We start from the raw sequence: 24,738 nt of genomic DNA, 5'->3' as shown, positions 1-24,738 counted from the left end.
TCCGCAACATGCACATGTCACTTAGGTGTTACTGCACTTGTTCCTATCATATCTTACATGCACATGTCGCATTCGTGTTAAGGTACTTGTTCCGATCATATCTAACATGCACATGTCACATCGGTGCTACCGTACTTGTTCCAATCATATCCGCAACATGCACGTGTCACTTAGGTGTTACTGTACTTGTTCCACTCATATACCCAACATGCACATGACACATTGGTGTTACTGTACTTGTTCCAATCATATCTAACATTCACATTCACATAAGTGCTATCATATTTGTTTCTGTCGTACCTAACTTTCACATGTCACACCGGTGCTACCGTACTTGTTCCTATGTTATTTAACGTGCACATATTACATTGGTGGTACTGTACTTGTTCCAATCATATCTAACATGCACATGTCACATTGGTTCTACCATACTTGTTCCTATCATATATTACATGCAAGTGTCACATTGGTGTTACCTGCATGTACTATATTTGTTTCAATCATATCTCACGTGCACATTCGATCCACATTGGTATTACTGTACTAGTTCCAATCCTATCTAACATGCACTTGTCACATTGGTGCTACTGTACTTGTTCCTATCGTATCTAGCATGAAAATGTCACATTGGTGCTACCATACTTGTTCCAATCATATTAAACATGCACATGTCAAATTGGTGCTACCAGCATACTTGTTCCTATCACATCTAACATGCACATATCACATTGATGTTACTGTACTTGTTATCGTATCTAACATGCACATTTCACATCAGTGCTACCATACTTGTTCCAATATATCTAACATGAACACGTCACTTTGGTGTTACTGTACTTAATTTGTTCCTATCATATCTAACATGCACATGTCAATGCGGTGCTATCGTACTTGTTCCGATCATATCTAACCAATCATATCTAACATGCACATGTCCAACAGTGCTGCCGTACTTGTTCCTACAATATTTTACATGCACGTGCCACATTGGTGTAAATGAACTTGTTTTTATCTGACGAAATTTAAACATGTTATTGGACTGAATGTTTTGGTATACCAACAGCCGACTCTATTTTTAGATCAATGGGAATTCCATTCAGTTGCTATTAATATTTACGCATAACACGTATAGGAAAACGCAAATTAAATCAAGTTACTTACTGTTAGGAACATAAAAAGCAAAATGCAGCCGACGGGAGATTTAGTTCCACAAAGTCGACCTTTGTACCAAGCTATTCATGGACCGGGTCAGGTAAGCTATCATGTATTTTGTCACGTATTTTCGCGTTGACAAAGTGTTTCCTTTTCAACATGTGAAAACTATTGCAATGGAAAGACCCCCGATAATGTTGAAGAACTTCAGGTCTAACCCTTTTGCCATTATGTATATATGAACCAATGTAAATCTATATATTTGTACAATGTCATTACTTGGAAATAAAATATGTTTAAAGTAAAGTTTCCTTTTCATTGCGAGTTCTCTTCCTGGGAAACACTCTTTTCTTCCTACATTCGTAATTAATTCAAAATATGTAAATATTCAAAATTCGTAAATAATTCAAAACTAAATTCCTGATAACATGGTTTATGACCCAATTGTTTTAATTTCTCAAAGCGAGATATATGAAGGTAAAAATTCTTTTATTTAGAAGGAGTGCTGTATCAGAAGAAGATATTAAAGACGACAGAAATTTCCTGATTTTGTCATGATTAAGCGAGACACTTCATAAATTACCATAATTGGTCCTTCTTTATCCCTTTATACACGTCTTTTTCTGGCCAGTCCTTTAATTGTGTATTAGTCTATACATAACCTGTAAACACCCATGAAGTAGGCCTACATGTTAATGGTGACTGTGTTGATGTGTGATGTGGAATTTGTGTCAGTGACGCTCGATTGGTCATTGTCGGCTCAGGTACTACTTAAATGTACCCCGGGTACTCTTCAGTATACTTAAATGTACCTCGGAAACGGTAAATATAAAGCTACTAACACATACCTGGGAATCATAACGCTAAATCGTTTGTTGTCGGCTTTTATTTTTTTATTAAAAAAATAAATATGTTCATATTTATGTGAATATTCTGTAAAATAGCCTCTATATTATTATATTATCGAAACTCCTACTCAAAAAGCATGTTGAGGAAATGTTTTTAAAAGAGAATTCTGTTTCATATTTCGTAGCGCGTTTTATGACATCAGATTTTGGGCTGGAATAATACTCGGGTACAGTCTAAACTGGCCAGGTATGTGTTAGTGTATTTTCCATACCCGGGGTACATTTAAGTATACTTAAGAGTACCTGGGGTACATGTAAGTAGTACCCGAGCCGACAATGACCAATCCAGCGTCAGTGACCTCTGAGTGAGCCATATTTTACAAATCTATTATAAAGAAACAATTGATTATTTGGCATTAAATTAAATTAAACAACGCTATGAAAATGCACAAATGAAGAGTGTCAAAATTTGTGCAAATAAATTGAATAAAAACTACAAGTACTTTAATCAAGAAAATTTGTAAAATATATTGACACTCAAAATAAGAAGTATGTATTTACTACTAAATCTGATGATGTCATCTTGTATCATTTCGTCGCAGAATGTTAACAAGCATTTATGTTGAAATCTGATGCGACATTGTGTGGCACTATTAGAAATGAAATCCCTTTCAGCCTCGTATTGGAATTCTACGAGTCATCTGACGTCGCGCTAATGTCAATTTTTGATTATTATGAAAAGGTTCTATTAAGTGCAAGAGCTTGGTTCGAAGATCAAAAGCATGACTCTCATGATGAAAGAATGAGAGTTGATATGAATGCAGGAGTAACAGGGTTGAAGGCGTATACAGTTTTAACTGTCTTTTTTCACGATACCCAGTATCGTATTTATAATTAGTGGTCTGAAATGTTCTGCTTCACAATTCTTTAAAGGCTTCTTAAAAAATTTGCATCATAGCTACTTATTAATTTTATACATTCCTCATCGCATTTTGTAATCACCTAAAATTCTTTGTGCCACACACAAGAATCACAGTTCTTCTGGTAGTGGAATTTACAGCATTTCTCTTTCCAGCATTATACATTATGTTCAAGGTACTCTTAGATTGGTTGACTGTTTGAAGTGCTTTCCAAGCTTGGGTGTCATTGTTCCGAATTCCAATACTTAATAACTACAGTGGAACCAGGCACCCTCGGGTCCAGAGGAAATTCCATATTAGGGAAGATTCCGGTTTAGAGGAGAAATTTACTGTTTTACTTTAAGAAGGTCAATTACGGTACATAGCCTAATGTGAAAAAAACACACTTTCAGCAAATTTCAATTGTTTATTTAGATATAACATTCATATTGCATCATATAAGAACATCACATGTCACTTAATCTGTTGATTCAAAAGAAATTTGTCTTTTAAGCCCAAGTCTCACTATTGCCAGAAGAGCCTGGGTCCACCCTGGTTTGCTAACGCTGGTTGACCGACAAGAACTGGGATGATTTGTCAAAAAATTTTCAACGCCGTCACCATATTTTCCGGTGCCGCCCCAGTTGAAGCCGGTCAACAACCCGGCAGATTCCCGGTCAGCCCCGGACTAGCTACGTTTTATCCCGGTGAAGCCCTGGCAGTGCCCTGGTTGTCGCCTGTAATGCCCAGGTGGAGCCTCGGTGAAAGCCAGCAGCGTCCTGGCAGAGCCCGGTTTACGGAAACTCCGCCAGCTCTCACTGGCGCATTAGACCCCGGTATAATTGGGGTCGTCGCCTGCAATGCCCAGGCGGAGCCCCGATGATTGCCAGTGGTGTCCCGGCAGAGGGCCGGTTTACCGATGTACCGTAGTTTTACCGGAACTCTGCTGGCATTCAACTTGGCCCTCCTGGGCACCACCGGCAACAAATGGGGCGTTTCCATAGCTCTACCGGGGTCTGTATGGGCCCCTTTGGAGCTACGGCCCCATCCCAGTTGTTCCCGGTGCCGTCCCGGTTGTTTCCGGTGCCGTGCTGGTTGTTGCCGGTCCTTCCCAGTGACTCCCAGTTCATCCCGGAGGTATTAAACATTTTAATACTTACCTGGTGGAGCCCTGGTTGTTCCCAGTCATCCCTGGTTCGTCCCCGGTGGAGCCCTTGTTCATCCCAGTAGAGCCCCAGTTCATCCCTATAGATCACGGATCACGCACCGAGGCTCCACTGGCATCATAGTGAGACTGGGCCTTGAGGTAGTGAACAATGCAGGTGGCTATGTATTCAACCCAGTCTGTCTTTCAGGTAGTGAACAATTCAGGTGTATGTATTCACTGCAGTCTGTCTTTTAGGTAATGAACAATGCAGATGGCTATGTATTCACTGCAGTCTGTCTTTTAGGTAATGAACAATGCCGGTGGCTATGTATTCACCATGGATGATATGGACAGATGCAGGCGGTTCCTTATCATGGGTACGGAAGGAGGAACATATTATGCGAAAGAAACAGATCTTAAAAGAGGAAATGTTCAGTGCATCGATCGGTAGGTGTGTAAGGAATAAATTTATCAGTCTAAGAGTGAGACAATGGTGTTCACAGTCGGTTACTCCAGCCTTAGACCCCCTCGCTATCCTATTGATTATTACAATTATCACTGCTTTCACATCCATTCTTGTGACATAATCATGTATTTATTATTATTTTTTCTAATTTTAAAACATCTATTATTTACCATTCAAGGTGTTAATCCTTGCTTTATTTAATTTTGCTAAAAAAAATTGTATTTGTGTCTTGTTTAGTTTATTTGTTTTGTGTTGATCTGTTTGACAGTTGGTTCTGTGTCTTAAATAAAGGACCACATGCCATAATAAGGTTTTGTCTGGCTGTGCTGCTCATCTTTCTGTAGTGCGTATGTGACTATACAATGCAGGCTTTTTCCGCCCTATGCCACGGGTCCGAAATTCGGCCCCTTTCCTAATGCAAATCTGGTTGTTTTTTTCCCCAATTGAAAAAAAAAATCCCAATTCCAAAAAAAAATAAAAAAAAATAATTTATTATTATTTTTTTTTACCTTAAAATATATAAGTTAACATGAACCGGTGTAGAAAATAGAAAGTGTTGCATAATTAAATTATCTGTTGCCTTGAATTTGTTTTAAAAACTGTAAAATATGTTAATGATTATTTAAGACTTTCCTTATTTTCCTCAAAATCCGGCGCGTCACACGATTTTTTTCACCTCTAAAAAGGCCAGGCCTTTTCCCCAAATTCAGATTAAAAAACCTGCACTTATCTCACATGTTCATAATACTTTGTAACATTTTAATAATAAGTTATCAAAATAGTCGTTATTTACCAGTTAACAGCTTCTTTGAAATATAAAAAACATTATACATGCGATAATTTTTCCCAATTAAGCCAATTTTGCGAATATTTTTTTTCCCAAAATGGGGGTTTTCACGACACGAAATTCCAAAAATTCCAGTGTGGCGTATTCCCAAAATGGAGCGGAAAAAGCCTGCAATGGTTGATATATGTGTGTCATAAAATAGTCAATAAACAATAATAGTACACATGTCAAGATCCCTTAATTTGATTCCAAAGACAATGTTTGAGGTTTACTGCAACCATATCCTTTATGTTGTTCTTTATTTTACATAGTCAGTATCTGTTAATAGTTATTTTATTTAACTGTAAATTTGCTGTAAATGGTATATCTTTTATGTGCAAGCTTCTGAATTGCAGTTTAATCTCAGATGGAAGAGGAAGAGAAGCTGTGGAAGCGATCCGTGACATAAGCATCAATCGACGCAATGTGCGTCAGAATTCCCTGCTGTATGCATATGCTATCTGTTGTCGATCAAACAACAAAGAAGTAAAGAAGCTAGCATACAGCTACTTGTCAGAGATATGCCGGATCCCGACTCATCTGTTCATGTTTATAAAGTTTTGTGAGGAGGAGAGCAGGGGAGAAGGGGAACCAGCTACTGGTACATATTTGTAATTTCAACAGTGCAGAATAAACGACCCAATCTATTGGGCTATAAGGGATTTAGTTATGCCCCGCCTTTTTGGGGAATATGGCTTTGTACCTGTCCATTGGTTTGTCTGTCAGGTTTTTTTTTGAAGACCTTTTTGTTTTTGCATTATTTTCAATAGTGGTTCATATTACAGGTCAGTTTACTTAGGCAGCTGTCTTAAATTGTAAAATTTTCATAAGCAAGTTTCTCCTAAAACATAAAAAAATTGTAGTTAAATAGTGTCTGTCATTAGGAAACACATAACTCTAAATTCTGAAAGGACACCTTAAAAAATTAGTCACTGAACATCTATATTTCAATTTCTTAACTTATCTTTAATTCACAGACAGCAGGAAGTGTCTTATAAATCTAACATAGTTGATTAAAAATTTGGTTGAAAGATGACAAAAACATCAGTAAAAAATGACATCCGAATTTTGAAAAATTGACAACACCGTTAACATGCAATAAACGTACCTGCCAGTGGTGTATTCTGGAAGATATTCAGCTTTTTCGCTTTCTCTTTACATCTAAGAGAGTTTATGTTGAACAAGTTAACCCTACTACAAATTATCCTAACTTAAGCATCAAAATGGTGGCAATTAGTTCACACCACTCTTTGTATACAAATAGAGTGTCAAATGTAAACAAACATGAACTCAACTTGTTATCTGCAGTTGCCTGCCCTTGACACTATATAACGTGTCGTACTTGCCAGAGTAAAGGAGTATGGGTACCAGACCACATGATGTTCAGAATTCTTAAATTATCAAGAATCTCCAGGGTGTGGTGCACATGATATGTACCCCAAAGTGATTGTCCTATAAGTTTATGGTATTTCCTGAATAAGAACAAAATGATCGGCCTTTACAATACAAATATTAAATAGGGATTTTTGTCTAAATTTTTGAAAAACAATCTGCGATTTGTGAATTTTATTGGCAAATTCTGCTGATGCAGATCTTAATCACTGATCTAGGGAGAGAACACTTTTAATAATACATATGCAAATTGGACTTGCAAGAACAAAAATACAATTCTTGATTTTGAGTTAAAGTGGTCAAATGTCAAGGTCATTGGGGCTTGTCTAAAGATATTTGTTTCAACATGATGTTTGGTACATGAGAAAAGTAAGACGCCTATCAATTTAGCGTTCAACATTTCAAAGGTTAGGGTCAAGGGATTTTATTATGAAAAAATATTATTGCCTTAAGCCAGTTTGTTTGAGCATGATATCTGGAGAATGTTTTGACCTATGAGCATTCAAATTAATATGCTGCATGGCTCGACATGTTATCGGTATTCCAATTGTACAGGAAAACCTAAATATTGGTACTGACAAGTAAAAAAATAATCAAGTCTGAACTTGGTCATGTAAGGGGAGTAGTTGTGTGGCGGCCCGGTTAGCTCAGTCGGGAGAGCACTTGCCCTGTAAGCGAGGTGTCCCAGGTTCGAGTCCCGGACTGGCCGCACAATTTTCTCCCCTTACGTGACCAAGTTCAGACCGTGACACTGGCAAACATGTTTTCCGCTCCGATATAAAATGGCAAGAAAATTTGTTGAAAAAATCCAGTGGTTTGTCTGGTCTTAACTTTTTTAAACTGATGTTGACATTTAACCTTAAAGCAAAAAGTATTAGAAGACTTAAACTCTATGCTGTATTGATAAAAAGGGAGATAAATTACATAGTTCAATTTACAAAAAGTTGAACACTTGCCGCAAGTTCCTTTATAGATAATGTGAGAACTGCATTTCACATGAAGCTTATTTGCGTTAGATTTTGTACATATATTGTTATAAGTCGACTCTAATTTCCAAGTTATAGTCAGTTTTGTTTGTTAATATATGTTTCTTGTTCTGAGAAAACTGGGCTTAATGCTATGCGTAAAGTGCCGTCGCAGATTAGCCTGTGCAGTCCGCACAGGCTAATCAGGGACGACACTTTCCGCTTTTATGGTATTTTTAGTTTGAAGGAAGTCCCTTCTTACCATAAATGAAGTTTAAGTGAAAAGTGTCGTCCCTGATTAGCCTGTGCGGACTGCACAGGCTAATCTGGGACGGCACTTTACGCACATGCATTATGCCCAGTTTTCTCAGAACAAGACACAAATAAATATATTGTTATGCACAATAATTTATTGTTACACTATTAATGCATCTATTGCAATTGTAACAGGATTGTGGTGTATGATATAGTTAATTAATTATTAAGAATATCAGTCATTTTTGTATCATTGGTTTGTGTTTATACTGATTAGGCACAATATAAGGACCTTCTTTTAGTTGACTATTTACAATACAAACAAGTATGTTTTATGGCAATTTCGGGGATGATATTCGGCCCCATTCCCCTCAAGAAAGAGTATATATTTTTCCCCATAGTTTTTTCCCTTAATTTTGTAGAAAAAATCCCCTCCAAAAGTTTTTTTTTTTTTAGAAAGAACTGTCAAATGATAAATATATATATCAAATTTATTTCATAAACAATTAACAAAGTATATAAATATAATTAATATGATTTTGAATAATTATAAAGAGTTATATTAAATTATTTTTTTCCAAATCAGATGACTTCACATGAATTTCATTTTTTTCCCAAAATGGCCAGGAAAAGGCCTGATGTATCTATTTGTTGATAAAAACATTCCAATTTGGTCCATTTTATTGATAAAAAATGCTCAATTTTGCCATTTTATTGTTTAAAAAAATCCCAAGTAGACTCAAAATGGCTAGGAAAACACTGTGCATGAAGGCTGAACTGTCTGAAACTAATGTTGAAAAAATTATTGATATATATTTAAGAAAAAGGACAGCGAAATTCAGCTGTGAACATTACATTCATACATACATGTGTATTCATATAATAAATATCATTACATATGAAAGAGTGAATTTTTAATTTTCCCCTTTTCCTAATAAACAACGTGTTTTTCCCCTTTGGACGGGCCCCGCCAACATTCACCTATAGGTGAAAACAACACTGCAAGCATATACAAATCTGTGTGTATATATGCATGTGCAGGAACTGGATGGGGTAGAGCCCACAAACGAGCAGTTGCCAAATGGTACACAAACTTCATCAACAATCCCGAGAAGTTGGCGCGTCTCGTTACCAAGTACAAGAACAGAGAGGGCTGGACACACAAAGACCTTCTGAGACTGGCCCATGTCAGCACTAAAGACCCTGTGGTTGGATTCATATTGAGGTAGAGAACAATTCATAAAAACATCAGTTTGGAAAACAAAACACAGTTATCATTGTAAAACCAGGGTGAACATTCTACTTGCCCTGTTTCAATTTGTTACTAAAATTTTGCTCAGTGAAACATGATTTTTGAAATACTGGCCTGTTAGTTTGACCTGATGCTGAGGTTATTTAAGGCTTTTGTGTTGTACCAGGTTTGCCTCTTGTTGCAACATGACAAGACTGTACCACTGCATAGACACCCTATTGTTTTATCAGACTGTTTTAAATAGCTGCCAGTCTACATGTGGGGGAAATATGTATGTCAACATTCTTTATTTTCCTGCACAATGTCATAATGTTTAAATATTTCCTTCATTGCACCATATGTCTCTTTATTTTAGGTACATTGTCAAAGGCTATGCAAAGGCCCAGGAGATGTACATATGCAATACAGCTAGACAGACGGACGAAATAGCGCGTCTGGCCATGCTGGAGGGCGTCAACAACCTCATACAAGGCGTCGATCAAGCAAGCGCGACAACAGACCCCAACCAGCTATGTGAGCTCATTGAGAAGTACCAGCTAAACTGGGAACACTGTCCCTCTCAGTTGCTGCGGAGTCCTGAAGTGTGGCGGCAGTTACTGAAAAAGATGCCCATTGAGGCGATGGTGCGGAACCTTGGACGGATGACAGAGCTGAAGTTGTTTGAGGGAGAGGGTGGCAAGGAGTCGCTGGTAAGTGTCAGATCTGGGGATGAATGGTCTAATATCTGCCACTCGATGATGTATTTCACTTACTGCATTGACCCACCATTAAATACACCTGTAATTGTTCTCTAAGCTGACTTATCAAAGATTCACTGCACTGTTTCCTTAATATCTGTGTATTGAGCACTGCTGAAAAATGTCTATCCATTCTAACCATAGTAAATGCCAGTCAACAGGGATAATAAAAAAACTCGGCCTCTAAGTTTAGAGTTAAAAGGGATAGTCAACTTTACAACATGAAGTACCATGAAAAAAAAAGAAAAATAATTGTATCCACATTATTATATTAAGTTATCTAAAAATATGTAGCTATCACTTGGAAAAAAAAATCATAGTTTTAATCTGGTTTCCATGCATGTAAAAGTTAGGTACCCAGGTCAAAATTTCAAAAACCAACTTGTTACCACTCTAGAAAAAGATTTGTGACTTGATCTAGATGAAACTTCTTCATAATATTCATCTTTACATTTTCTGGGCTCAACTCTGGGTCACATGCATCCAATCAATCTTGATGAAACTTGGTGAGAATGGTTGTCATGACAATATCTCAGGCAAGTTTGAATATGGGTCACTTGCATCTTAAAACAAGGTAACCAAATTTAATCTCATTCAAAACTCTTGCCACTCTTGGGGCGACATTTATGACCTGAGCTTGATGAAACTTGGTCAGAATGTTTATTTTGACAGTTTCTAGACCAACTTGAATCTGGGTCATGTGTGTAAAAACTATGTCACCAGGTAAAATATGGTCAGAATGTTTATTTTGACAGTTTCTAGACCAACTTGAATCTGGGTCATGTGTGTAAAAACTATGTCACCAGGTAAAATATGGTCAGAATGTTTATTTTGACAGTTTCTAGACCAACTTGAATCTGGGTCATGTGTGTAAAAACTATGTCACCAGGTAAAATATGATCAGAAGGTTTATTTTGACAGTTTTTTAGACCAACTTGAATCTGGGTCATGTGTGTAAAAACTATGTCACCAGGTAAAATATGGTCAGAATGTTTATTTTGACAGTTTCTAGACCAACTTGAATCTGGGTAATGTGTGTAAAAACTATGTCAACAGGTAAAATATGGTCAGAATGTTTATCTGGACAATTTCTAGACCAACTTGAATCTGGGTCATGTGTGTAAAATCTATGTCACCAGGTAAAATATGGTCAGAATGTTTATTTTGACAGTTTCTAGACCAACTTGAATCTGGGTCATGTATGTAAAAACTATGTCACCATGTAAAATATGGTCAGAATGTTTATTTTGACAGTTTCTAGACCAACTTGAATCTGGGTCATGTGTGTAAAAACTATGTCACCAGGTAAAATATGGTCAGAATGTTTATTTTCACAGTTTCTAGACCAACATGAATCTGGGTCATGTGTGTAAAAACTATGTCACCAGGTAAAATATGGTCAGAATGTTTATTTTGACAATTTCTAGACCAACTTGAATCTGGGTCATGTGTGTAAAAACTATGTCACCATGTAAAATATGGTCAGAATGTTTATTTTGACAGTTTCTAGACCAACTTGAATCTGGGTCATGTGTGTAAAAACTATGTCACCATGTAAAATATGGTCAGAATGTTTATTTTGACAGTTTCTAGACCAACTTGAATCTGGGTCATGTGTGTAAAAACTATGTCACCAGGTAAAATATGGTCAGAATGTTTATTTTGACAATTTCTAGACCAACTTGAATCTAGGTCATGTGTGTAAAAACTATGTCACCAGGTAAAATATGGTCAGAATGTTTATTTTGACAATTTCTAGACCAACTTGAATCTGGGTCATGTGTGTAAAAACTATGTCACCAGGTAAAATATGGTCAACATGTTTAATTTTGACAATTTCTAGACCAACTTGAATCTGGGTAATGTGTGTAAAAACTATGTCACCAGGTAAAATATGGTCAGAATGTTTATTTTGACAATTTCTAGACCAACTTGAATCTGGGCCATGTGTGTAAAAACTATGTCACCAGATAAAATATGGTCAGAATATTTATTTTGACAATTTCTAGACCAACTTGAATGTAGGTCATGTGTGTTAAAACTATGTCACCAGGTAAAATATGGTCAGAATGTTTATTTTGACAATTTCTAGACCAACTTGAATCTGGGTCATGTGTGTAAAAACTATGTCACCAGGAAAATATGGTCTGAATGTTTATTTGGACAATTTCTAGACCAACTTGAATCTGGGTCATGTGTGTAAAAACTATGTCACCAGGTAAAATATGGTCAGAATGTTTATTTTGACAATTTCTAGACCAACTTGAATCTGGATCATGTGTGTAAAAACTATGTCACCAGGTAAAATATGGTCAGAATGTTTATTTTGACAATTTCTAGACCAACTTGAATCTGGGCCATGTGTGTAAAATTTATGTCACCAGGTAAAATATGGTCAGAATGTTTATTTTGACAATTTCTAGACCAACTTGAAACTAGGTCATGTGTGTAAAAACTATGTCACCAGGTAAAATATGGTCAGAATGTTTATTTTGACAATTTCTAGACCATTTTGAATCTGGGTCATGTGTGTAAAAACTATGTCACCAGGTAAAATATGGTCAGAATGTTTATTTTGACAATTTCTAGACCAACTTGAATCTGAGTCATGTGTGTAAAAACTATGTCACCATGTAAAATATGGTCAGAATGTTTATTTTGACAATTTCTAGACCAACTTGAATCTGGATCATGTGTGTAAAAACTATGTCACCAGGTAAAATATGGTCAGAATGTTTATTTTGACAATTTCTAGACCAAAGTGAATCTGGGTCATGTGTGTAAAAACTATGTCACCAGGTAAAATATGGTCAGAATGTTTATTTTGACAGTTTCTAGACCAACTTGAATCTGGGTCATGTGTGTAAAAACTATGTAACCATGTCAAATAAAAAACAGAACTTGCTGCCAATCTAGAGGCTACATTTTTCTCTCAATCTTGATGTAATTTTGTCAGATTGTCAGGGAATGTGTAATTGACCCTCACCTGTTAATAATTGATTTCGCCTAAGTCCCAAAATGGAAATACTCTTAAATTTGAAAAAAATATATTTTTTGAATTTATTTTTTTGCTTTTAAACAAAAAATAAAACTATAAAAATACTGGTAGCAGTTCCATACACATTTTAAATTCAATTATTAAAAAATTTAAATAAATGTAAAAACTTTGCGCACTATTTTTCAACTTCTAGATTTGGAAACCTTGATTATTCCTGACGTTTGACAACTGGAGCATTTCTGTCAACCTATAGCAACCTGGATGTACAAAAGAACCACCAAGCTTTCATGCCATCTGTTATACTACTAAATGTACTTCCTTTTTAAATAGAACAACTAGTAATGTTGATGAATTGTAGCCTTTCTCTTGGAAAACAGGGTTGTATGCATGTGCATAAAGTGTTGTCTCAGATTAGCCTGTGAAGTCTGCACAGGCTTATCAGGGAGAACACTTTCCCCATTACTCTATTTTCATTAAGAATTTAGTTCCTTTTAACAAATAATTGCATGAGAGCAGAATGTCTTGTCCCTGATAAGCCTGTGCGGACTGGGCACTTTACGCACATTCATTTGACCCAGTTTTAACAGAGCATGACGTATTATCTTTAAAGGACCTAGTACTAGATAAGCTGCGCTCCATCAACACTGAGGCTGAAGTGCCAATGGAGGAGGAAGGGGATAGTGGTGAGGGTCCCAGTAGGGGCCACAGGGTCAACTTCCTTCATCCATTCAAGATCCTTCTGGCCCTTGAAGCATACAGGAAAGGTAGGCTTTGTACTTGTTTGAGAGACTCAATAACAAACTGAGAAAAGAATGTTTCTGATTGAATCATGCAGGGTTGCAGACTCTGCAATAGAAGGAAAAAAAGGTCTCTTACATGTGGGATTTTTATGCCCCTTTTCGAAGAAGAGGGGGTATATTGTTTTGCTCATGTCGGTCCGTCCGTCCGTATGTACGTCCGTATGTCAGTCCACCAGATGGTTTGCCTAGGATCATGAAACTTCATAGGTACATTGATCATGACTGGCAGATGACCCCTATTGATTTTCAGGTCACTAGGTCAAAGGTCAAGGTCACAGTGACATGAAACAGTAAAATGGTTTCCAGGTGATAACTCAAGAATTCTTAGGCCTAGGATCATGAAACTTTATAGGTACATTTATCATGACTTGCAGATGACCCCTATTGATTTTCAGGTCACTAGGTCAAAGGTCAAGGTCACAGTGACAAAAAACGTATTCACACAATGGCTTCCACTACAACTGACAGCCCATATGGGGGGCATGCATGTTTTACAAACAGCCCTTGTTTTATATATTCCTCCACAAAGAAAAGGCAGTTATACACTCTATGGATGTCTGTCTAACTGTGTGTCTGTAGACACAATCTAATCAAACTTGTCTCAAGTAGATCTCCCAATATTAAAAAAATAATTTGTGTACGTTATAGTTTGTTGTCTATTAACCCACGGCCGGAAGTTTAGATGCATAGGGATTAAATAAAAAGTGCGAAGCATGAGTGAATTGAAACCACACCTCTAAACTTCCAGCTGTGGGTTATTCGACAACAAACTATAACGTACAAAAATTATTTTCATTCTAACACGGTTTTTACTAAAGATTTATACAATGTACCTTATTATTCTTGTGTACTATTTATGTGAACTTACGCTCATAAAAATAACTTTTGGCTGTTCTGTCGATCAGATCTCCGCCCTTAATTCATAAAGTACCGGATTATTATGCTGGTGGAAAATGTATTGGCATGTTTTGTTTAGTTAAAGCACGTGCTTTCAGTGTATAAGCTCCGCCCATAATTATTGCAGAATTACCCATAGACAATTTTCTTCTTTGTTTATATGAAATTGAATAAAATGAAATGAAGTTGTGCAAGTACAAGTTGTATTATACTGGGTTAAAATTGCTGAAGTTGTTGACCATTTTGAACTTTCTGTAACATAATTTACACAACTCCCTACATATTACAGTATGTGACTTTCGTGGGTATTTGTCGCTACTGTGACAAGCTCTAGTTTTGTTTTTCAGTTGAGGAAAGTGGAAAGAAAGGTAAGCTGACCTGGACTCCTAACCAACAAATCGTGGACGCCCTTGACTCCGCCTTCTATCAGGCATTCTCCCAGGTCACACCTACTGGCAAGAACTACTATCTGGGTGTTGATGTCAGCGGATCTATGGGTGTGCCTGTACTAGGATCCAGGTAAACAACAAATGAGGTTCTCTATAGAAGAATCACTTTTTTTGCACATTGGTATTGTCAGCTTTTTGACAATTTTTAGTGGTGGTATATCAATATAATGGATGTTTTAAGCTTATCGGAGCGTCACCCTAAAAGAGTTAATTACCATTCACATTTCCGTTAATGATTATGCCTCTTATTAAATAATTAGTGCAATATCACTTTGGACCTGTTAATCAGTCTGTCTTTATACCATTTCATTTTCTTATGATATCTATGGAAGACTTTGACCAATGATCATCCAACCTGGTATGCTTTTAATTTAAAGAAAATGTTGAGGCGTATTGATTTTAAGATCAAAGGTGAAGCTTACAGGAACTTGTAAAACGTGGAATTTGTTTCCTCATGATATGTTTAGAAGGCTTTGACCTTCAATCTCTTTATAGGTGTGCTGGTTACTTGGAAATAAAGGAAGATTCTAAAGAATGTGTTTGAGGTCACAGGGGTGGGTCTAGGGTTGAATTTTAGGGAGAACTAATTAGGAGATATCAAGAACCCATGATTAACTTTAAGTTTAACATAAATAAATTTTAAAAAATGTGTGGGAAAATAAAGATACTAATAGATATTCCCAAATAAGTGTCCAAAGATTTACAGACACACTTACACTATACCATATATATTAGATGTTTTTATATACCTGCGCATTGTTCTTATATACCTGCGCATTACCTCAATGAATGACATTGTCTTTCTGTACCACATTGTTTATTATTAATTATTTAATGCTATGTTTGCAATTAATTTAGTATTATTAGTGTGTTTGATTTTGTTTTACCAAAATTATTTCCAAGGCTGTACATTGACCAAAGAGTAAGATGATTAGCGTTTTATAGATGGTAGTAAGAGTGTTTTATTTCCCCTAAAACGAACTGAGAAAATTATTTTGTTGTCTTTAAAACATTTACATTTTGCTCAGTAAAATTTGTGCTAATTTCTATGCCCCTGAAGGAGGGCATATAGTGATTGGACAGTCCGTCCGTCTGTCCGACACTCTTTGCGTTTAGGTTTCGAAAAATGCTCATAACTTATATCAAGCTTTTATAGGGGGCATAAGTCATCCTATGGTAACAGCTCTTGTTCATACTAAAGCAGGAACATATAGCAGTAGATAATTGAATTGTGAAATGTGAACATAATTTGGTACTAATTGACACTATTCAGTTGATTTTCACCAAAAAGCAAGAAAGCATTAATCATAACTTATTGTTTCCTTACTATGATCACTTCATTAATTATCAGGTGATGCTATAGCAAATAAACAGTATAAATACCTATTTACCCAAATGAGGCAAATGCAACGGGTCAATAACTGCCAGGTTTAAGACTGTTATCAGGTTGTTAAACACATGCCTAATGTGTCACTGGATAAATGTAAATAGGTTGATTTCTGATAAAAATGCAAATGTCCGAAAATTTAGAGGCATTTATTATTGGGGAAAATCTGCATGATTGAAAAATTTGAGTCACAAAAATAATTATTTTTACTTTAAACTTCTTGTGGAAAACTTATTTATTACAGTATATTATATGTATCATGTAATAAGTTGCATTATTTTCCTACTTTACAGTATTGAATGCTTAATTTAGAAGTATTTACTCTTCACATTAAATTATCTTACTTGATATACCTAAGCCGCACAAATCGTGAGGCTGTAATGAAAGCTTTGAAAACAATATCAGACATTTTACTGCGTTGAATTAAATTGTATTCTAAATGGGTGTGCAGAAATAAAGGATGTTTGATAGAAGTAAAGTGACAGGATGCTTTACAATAATTGTTTATAAATGCAAAATAAATTTCTTCAAGTTCTTTGAACAAAGCAATGTTTGCTAACTTGGGGCAATATTTTTGCCCTAGTTTTCCTCTCGGCAGACCCCTGGGTCAATACATAGGGGCATGTAACTTTACATTAATTTCCACATGATATCTTAAGAATGCTTTACCTGTGATGATCAAACTTGGTATGCTGATGACTTGGCCAAAAAGTAAGACACGTATAAATACAAGAGGGTCATTGGCCATAAGGCGCTCACCTGAGAAACAAAGGAACAAAACTATTCTGAGTTGAAATCTGACTTTGAGATGTTGACAATAAGCTTTTTTCTTTAATTAAACGTAGTGACCTAGTGTTTTATCTTAAATGACTTGGTTTCAAATTCCGCTGAGATATCATTGGGACAAATATTCTGACCAACTAAACTTTCATGAAGATTGCACTAAACATGTAATTTCTAGAGCGTTAACAAGGTTTTACTACTGCTATATAAGGAAATCTTTCCTGCCCCCATGCGGCCTCGTTTTAAACAGACCAAAACCATTTTCTAACTTAGCCAACATATTAACAAATGTTGTGACCTACTTTCATGAAGATTGGACAAAAAAAAAAGTGACTTCTAGAGTGATAACATGTTTTTATAATACCTATGAAAGAAAAACTTCCCCGGCCTGGATGGCCATGTTATTCAATTTCATGAAAATTAGACAATAAATGTGACCAATAGAGCGTTAACAAGGTTTAAGTGTAGCCCTATTATGAAAACTGCCACACACCCCTGGCAGCCATGTTTTCCGACAGACAAGAACCATTTCAAACCCAGCTGAGATATCATAAGAACAAATGTTTTGCCCAAGTTTCATAAATATTGGACAATAAATCCTATACTTCTAGAGTGTCAACATTGTCAACTATAGCCATATAAGGAAAACTGCCTGTCCCCCAGAGAGCCAAGGTTTTCAACTCATCGGAAACATTTTCAAACTCTGTCCAGATATCATTAGAACAAATGTTCTGTCCAATTTACATAAATATTGGAATATAAATGTGACTTTTAGTAGGATTGTTAACAAGGTATTGCTATAGCCATTTAAGGAAACTGCCTTGCCCTTTGGGGCCATGTTTTTCAAAGAACTGGAACCATTTTCGAACTCAGCTGAGATATAAATAAAAAATGTTATCAAAAGGTTTCATGCAGATTGTACAATAAATGTGACTTCTAGAGTGTTTGCAAGCTTTTTCTTTAATTTGACCTAATGACCTAGTTGTTGACCTAATGTGACCCAGTTTCAAATGCGGCCAAGATATTATTGGGACAAATCTTCTGACCAAGTTTTATGGAGATTGGATATAAATATGGTCACTAGAGTTGACAACTTACAACATACAACAGACAAAAGGTGATCACAAAAGCTCACCACCATCAGCATGTTGTGCCTAAAAAGGTTTTAAAAAGTCTGTGGTCAAGGTCACGAAGACTTGTAACAGGAAAATTGTTTGAACACATTCAGTTGAGAACCCTTGACCTATGATCAAATAAAAAGTACCGGGTATGCTGCAATAAAGGACAACCCTTTTTAGCTCACATGAGCACAATGTGCTCATGGTGAGCTTTTGTGATCGCCTGTCGTCCGTCGTGCGTCGTCAACATTTTGCCTTGTGAACACTCTAGAGGCCACATTTATTGCCTGATCTTCATGAAATTTGGTCAAAACATTTGTCCCATTGATACCTCAACTGAGTTCGAAACTGGGTCATGCTGGGTCAAAAACTAGGTCACTAGGTCAAAAAAAAGAAAAACCTTGTGAACACTGTAGAAGTTACATTTGATGCCCAATCTTCATGTAACTTTGTCAAAATGTTTGTCTAAATGATATGCTGGTTGAGTTCAAAAATGATTCCGGTCCGTTGAAAAACATGGCCACCAGGGGGCGGGGCAGCATTCCTTATATGGCTATAGAGAAACCTTGTGAACACTCTAGAAGTCACAATTTATGCCCAATCATCATGAAACTTAGTCAAAACATTGGTTTCATTGATATATACGGACGAGTTCGAAAATGGTCCAGATCGGTGAAAAAACATGGCTGCCAGGGGGCGGGGCAGTTTTCCTTATATGGCTGTAGTAAAACCTTGTTAACACTCTAGAGGCCACATTTATTGTCCAATCTTCATGAAATTCGGTCAGAAGATTGGTCTGTATGATATCTTGGATGAGTTCGAAAATGGTAACGTTTGCTTGAAAAACATGGCTGTCAAGGGGCAGGGCATTTTTCCTTATATGGCTATAGTAAAACCTTGTGAACACTCTAGAGGCCACGTTTATTGTCCAATCTTCATGAAATTTGGTCAGAAGATTGGTCTCAATGATATCTTAGATGAGTTTGAAAATGGTTACTTTGCTTGAAAAACATGGCTGCCAAAGGGCGGGGCATTTTTCCTTATATGGCTATAGTAAAATCTTGTTAACACTCTAGAGGCCACATTTATTGTCCGATCATCATGAAACTTGGTCAGAAGATTCATCCCCATGATATATTTGGAAAAGTGAAAAGATGATGCCGGTTGGTTGAAAAACATGTCCTCCAGGGGGCGGGGCATTTTTCCTTTTATGTCTATAGTAAAACCTTGTTAACACTGTAGAGGCCACATTTATTTTCCGATCTTCAAGAAACTTGGTCAGAAGATTTGTCCTAATGATTTCTTGGATGAGTTCGAAAATAGTTTTGGTTGCTTAAAAAACATGGCCACCAGGGGCGGGGAATTTTTCCTAATATGGCTATATATCATGCGTTTGTAAAACCTTGTTAACACTCTAGAGGCAACATTTATTGTCCGATCATCATGAAACATGGTAAGATGATTTATCCCAATCATATCTTGTATGACTTTGAAAATGGTTCTGGTTGGTGGAAAAACATGGCCACCAAGGGGGCGTGGCATTTTTCCTTATATAGCTATATTTAAACTTGTTAACACTCTAGAAGCCATATTTATTGTACGATCATCATGAAACTTTGTCAGAAGATTTGTCCCAATGATATTTTGGACAAGTTCGAAAATGGTTCCAGTTGCTTGAAAAACATGGCCACCAGTGGGCGGGGCATTTTTCATTATATGGACTTATGAATCTTCATAAAACTTTGTCAGTATATTTGTTTAAATGATATCTTGGATGTGTATGAAAATGGTTCTGGTCTATTGAAAATCGTGGCTGCCAGGGTGTTCACTAGTCATGAATGTTGGTAAGAACATTTCGTTCTAATGACATCTTGGGCTGCACAGAACAGGTCAGTTCCTTTGAATCTCAGGTGAGCGACTTTGGACCTTTCAGGCCCTCTTGTTGAATTTGAAATCAAGTTCACAGTCACAGGGGCATTCAATAGCAAAAAATCTCCTAAAAGTGGCACATATTGATGACTTTATATTGTAGCGTGATCACATGTCAGATGGCAGCTGCTGCTATGATGATGACCACTGTAAGAACAGAGGAGAACTGTAAGATCAGAGGTAAGGCGTGCTCGCTGGCTGTCGGGTAAGCTATTGATTGTTTTGTTCACAAAATTTGGACCCATTCGCCTGCTCAAAAAAATCTCTTAATGTAAGCTGTATAAAAAAGACTTAATTTTGACAAATACAAAGTTATATGCATTTGAAAAAAAGAAAAAGAATTTTTCATCACACCAAGTTTTTATGCCCCTGAAGGGTGGCATATAGTTTTTCAGTCCGTCTGTCTGTCTGTCCGAACATTGCCCATAACTTTTGCAATATTCAAGATAGGAACTTGATATTTGGCATGCATGTGTATGTCATGGAGCTGCACATTTTGAGTGGGGCAATGTCAAGGTCATCCTTCAAGGTCAAAGGTCAAATAGATGGCTTCAAAGCGGCGCATTAGGGGGCATTGTGTTTCTGATGAACACATCTCTTGTTAGTCACATTTTTGACAAAGCTCTAGTTTAATTGATCATTTGGTAGTTTGTTTTATAACAAACTTTAATCTTACTTATCTAATAATAATAATTTCCTTTTTTCTATTAAGAATTTTTGCTAAAAAAGTGTGTGTGTTTTTTTATGAAAAATACTTACCATTTTGAAAGAGATTGACAATTAGTTAAACCAGGTAACAGGCTGAGGCATGCTCGCTAAGATAGTCAAGTGCTGGACTACAAATCCGATGATTGCTGGTTTGATTCCAGACCCAGCTACACAACTTGTGTTGGATAAGACATCAAATATTTCTATGACCATTCTCTGCCGACCTCTGATTCAAGTAGGGCAGTTGTCATTACTTACATAAGTATGTGCACTTGGAACAGGTTAATCAGCTTACCTAGGTAAAGTGGAATAGGTTAACTAACTGCTGTTATATGACTTAAATACTGTTGAAAAAGAAATGAGTGCCAAAGGCTTCCAATTTGGGGGTAGGGGGGATTTAGAAGCATAGTTCAACAATTTTGAATTATAATTTACACCTTACCTTACATTATATAAAATCAGAAGTGCATTGCTACATGTGCCGATTTAAGCAGAGCGTTGCTAGTTATTAAAATGATTTGCCATTTCTCTGTTTTTTTTACGAAGCTGACTGAGGTTATGACCTAGAGCTTGTGCTTGTTTTGCCATTTATATGCAATGAGACAAATGATTGATATACATGTAAGACTTTGGCAAATTGACATGACGCCTTATCTATGATCGCTCCGCCCACTTAATCACGTGGCTCAGCGGGTAGCAAACCTAGACAAGCTAACACCAAAATGGCTTCATTGCCTATGTACTGCATGTAGATTAACGCGATATTCCGGATTATTTTTACGGACTTTTTGACACCATATGAAACTTGTATAAGGGGTTTGTGTCATTTAGTTAATCTGCGAACGCAAAAAATATACGTTTATAGAGAACATCAGCTAATTATAACGGGTTTTTCGGTATATGAATAACACTCTCAAACGCTGACCGAAATCGAACCTGTTATTACGTGTGATGTTGGTATTAGCAATAAATTAACACTTCTTCAACGACATTTACCCATGTTATTAACGAAACATTTCCACTTGTGTATTTGACACGAAATAGCGCTTTAAACTGGGATTTCGGTGAAGTTTTACATGCTTTCTGACACCGACTGTACCAAAATCCCACATGTTACTACGTATAAAAGTGATATTAATAATATTAAACATTGCTTATGGGACATTTATCAATCACTATAATTGTAAGTGCAAGACAGCACAATAGGTTCGGTCATTGTCATATATAAAGTAGCGCTGTTTGAAGGGGTATTCAGTAAAGCTACCTGTATCAGACGCTGGCGCAGGTACCGACTTCTCCCAAGTTCGGCATTTATTGGTTATATCAGTCATAATAAATCTTATTATGTGGCATTTATCGATTCGATTTTATTAAAATAGAAACATATAATCTTTTCACTTGTTTCTTACACACACAAAACTCGATTTATAACGTGGATTTCGTTAAGTTAATCAAAGTTGGTACCAATCTTCTCTATTATTCTACAAGCACACGTGATATAATTCATACTTAATAATGCGTAGTTATTTCTAACATAACATTTCCAGTTTTTATGTCCATCACTATAGTAGTGGGGGACATATTGTTTTTGCCCTGTTTGTCTGTTGGTCCGTTGGTCTGTTGGTCTGTTTGCGCCAACTTTAACATTTTGCAATAACTTTTGCTATATTGAAGATAGCAACTTCATATTTGGCATGCATATGTATCTCATAAAGCTGCACATTTTGAGTGGTGAAAGGTCAAGGTCAAGGTCATCCTTCAAGGTCAAAGGTCAAATATATGTGGCCAAAATCGCTCATTTTATGAATACTTTTGCAATATTGAAGATAGCAACTTGATATTTGGCATGCATGTGTATCTCATGGAGCTGCACATTTTGAGTGGTGAAAGGTCAAGGTCAAGGTCATTCTTCAAGTCAGAGGTCAAATATATGTGGCCCAAATGGCTTATTTTATAAATACTTTTGCAATATTGAAGATAGAAACTTGATATTTGGCATGCATGTGCATCTCATTGAGCTGCACATTTTGAGTGGTGAAAGGTCAAGGTCATCCTTCAAGGTCAGAGGTCAAATATATGTGGCCCAAATCGCTTATTTTATGAATATTTTTGCAATATTGAAGATAGCAACTTGATATTTGGCATGCATGTGTATCTCATGGAGCTGCACATTTTGAGTGGTGAAAGGTCAATTTCAAGGTCATCCTTCACAAGGTCAAGGTCATCCTTCAAGGTCAAACATCATATAGTGGGACATTTTGTTTCACAAACGCATCTTGTTTAAAATAAATAAATGCTCCATAAGGGTGATCTCGGTAATTCTACACATTGAAGCTTCCACTTGCTCTTGTCAAGACCGCATTTCCGCGTTTGAAATGGTATATATTTAATTAATCTAACTTATGGATACCGAATGTCAGAGTTACATAAAACCTATTCACACTGTTTTTGCCTTATTTCATTTCTGCTTTTTTCGAACAAATCAAACGAAACTCGTTGAAAAAAATGAGAACTAGGAATTCGATCTCAAAGATGGATTAAAAGCGTTCATTGGTGACATCACATGTCTGCACATGTGTAGATACAGTTATTTATATAATATATCACGTATCACCTTCTAATAACATGTATAATGGCAATAAAGTGCATTACTATCAAAGTAATAAAATAAAGCACGAATAAGCCTTCATGCTGGGTTTTATTTCTCTTCAAGTAATGCAGATGAACCTCGCTTCTGTATATTAATGACCTAGTAACTGATAAAACTTTTTTTTTTAAACGTGAAATATTATGTGATAATCAGATCGATAACATAAACTATTTAAATCTGCTAGTATATCCGATAAAAATATATTATAATTGTCTTTGACAGTGTTGACGTTCAGTTGTTCGTGGTGACGACCGTATGCATTTATACAGCTCTTACACTTCTCAAGATCTCTTTTCGGCTTTGAAAACGATATAAATTGAATGTCACCAACTAATCTTTCATGATATCGATTGTCCGAGTTACATAGTCCCCATCGACACCGTTTAACCATTTTTAATCTACTTTTTTTTAAGAGGAAAACAAAAGAAACTCGCTAAAATAAAAGTGAACCTATACATAGCTTGTCTAGAAAATGGCGGACAGTTCGTTGCTAACTAACGCGCCCGATTAATCGATCGCTGATTGGTAGATCAGTTCTTAGATAAGAACTTGATTGACAGGCGGCGTCATGTCAATTGTCTTAATTTAGGGAACCCATACACTAGTTTAATGTAAAAAAATAATTGTTGCATACTTTTTGGGACAATAATGAAAATGATAAGTGATTAAAATTAAGCAAGAAATATTATTTACCTGCACTTTAGTTTAAACAATAATTTGTTACTTTCTGTATGTAATGGTCAGAATTGTTTATGTAGAAACAGAATGAAATATTTTTAATGTTTTTTTACCTTACAGAAAAGGATTGAGGGTGTTTATATTCAAGGGGTATAGTTAAATGTAACATACTGGTACTTTTCTCATTGAGCTCACAAGTTTCTAAGGCACAAATTTGAAGTAGAACAATGACATTCATTTTTAGAGAAGTTCAATTTGGAAACAAATTTATGAATCAATTATTGATGATTTGAGTTGTGTATGTTCTATCAATAGTACAAACAAGGGCCAGTATATATTATTAACTAATTAATGGTATAGTAAAAGTATGTCTAAAACATTTTCTAATGGAATGGGTAAGTT

At 36.2% G+C, this 24,738-nt stretch overlaps 1 protein-coding gene and 1 non-coding gene across 2 annotated transcripts in view; both read left to right on the top strand.

Moving 5' to 3' along the window:
- The first annotated feature begins 945 nt into the window (after positions 1 to 945).
- LOC127871551 (RNA-binding protein RO60-like) overlaps positions 946 to 24,738 on the top strand; it is a 28,339-nt gene continuing 4,546 nt past the window's right edge. The window contains exons 1-8 of the mRNA XM_052414592.1: positions 946 to 1,252; positions 4,351 to 4,493; positions 5,695 to 5,939; positions 8,992 to 9,175; positions 9,558 to 9,891; positions 13,548 to 13,701; positions 14,982 to 15,153; positions 20,404 to 20,480. Of these exons, the coding sequence (XP_052270552.1) occupies positions 1,184 to 1,252; positions 4,351 to 4,493; positions 5,695 to 5,939; positions 8,992 to 9,175; positions 9,558 to 9,891; positions 13,548 to 13,701; positions 14,982 to 15,153; positions 20,404 to 20,480 (1,378 nt within the window). The 5' untranslated portion in view covers positions 946 to 1,183. The remainder of the gene's footprint in view (positions 1,253 to 4,350; positions 4,494 to 5,694; positions 5,940 to 8,991; positions 9,176 to 9,557; positions 9,892 to 13,547; positions 13,702 to 14,981; positions 15,154 to 20,403; positions 20,481 to 24,738) is intronic.
- On the top strand, positions 7,366 to 7,439 carry Trnat-ugu (transfer RNA threonine (anticodon UGU)). Its single transcript has one exon. It is a non-coding gene; the product is annotated as a tRNA-Thr (tRNA).

Source organism: Dreissena polymorpha, chromosome 3, assembly GCF_020536995.1.
Source record: "Dreissena polymorpha isolate Duluth1 chromosome 3, UMN_Dpol_1.0, whole genome shotgun sequence".
In the NCBI taxonomy this organism is placed as follows: domain Eukaryota; kingdom Metazoa; phylum Mollusca; class Bivalvia; order Myida; family Dreissenidae; genus Dreissena; species Dreissena polymorpha.
Note: the sequence above shows the minus strand (reverse complement) of the source record. Positions and strands in the feature narration are given on the sequence as shown.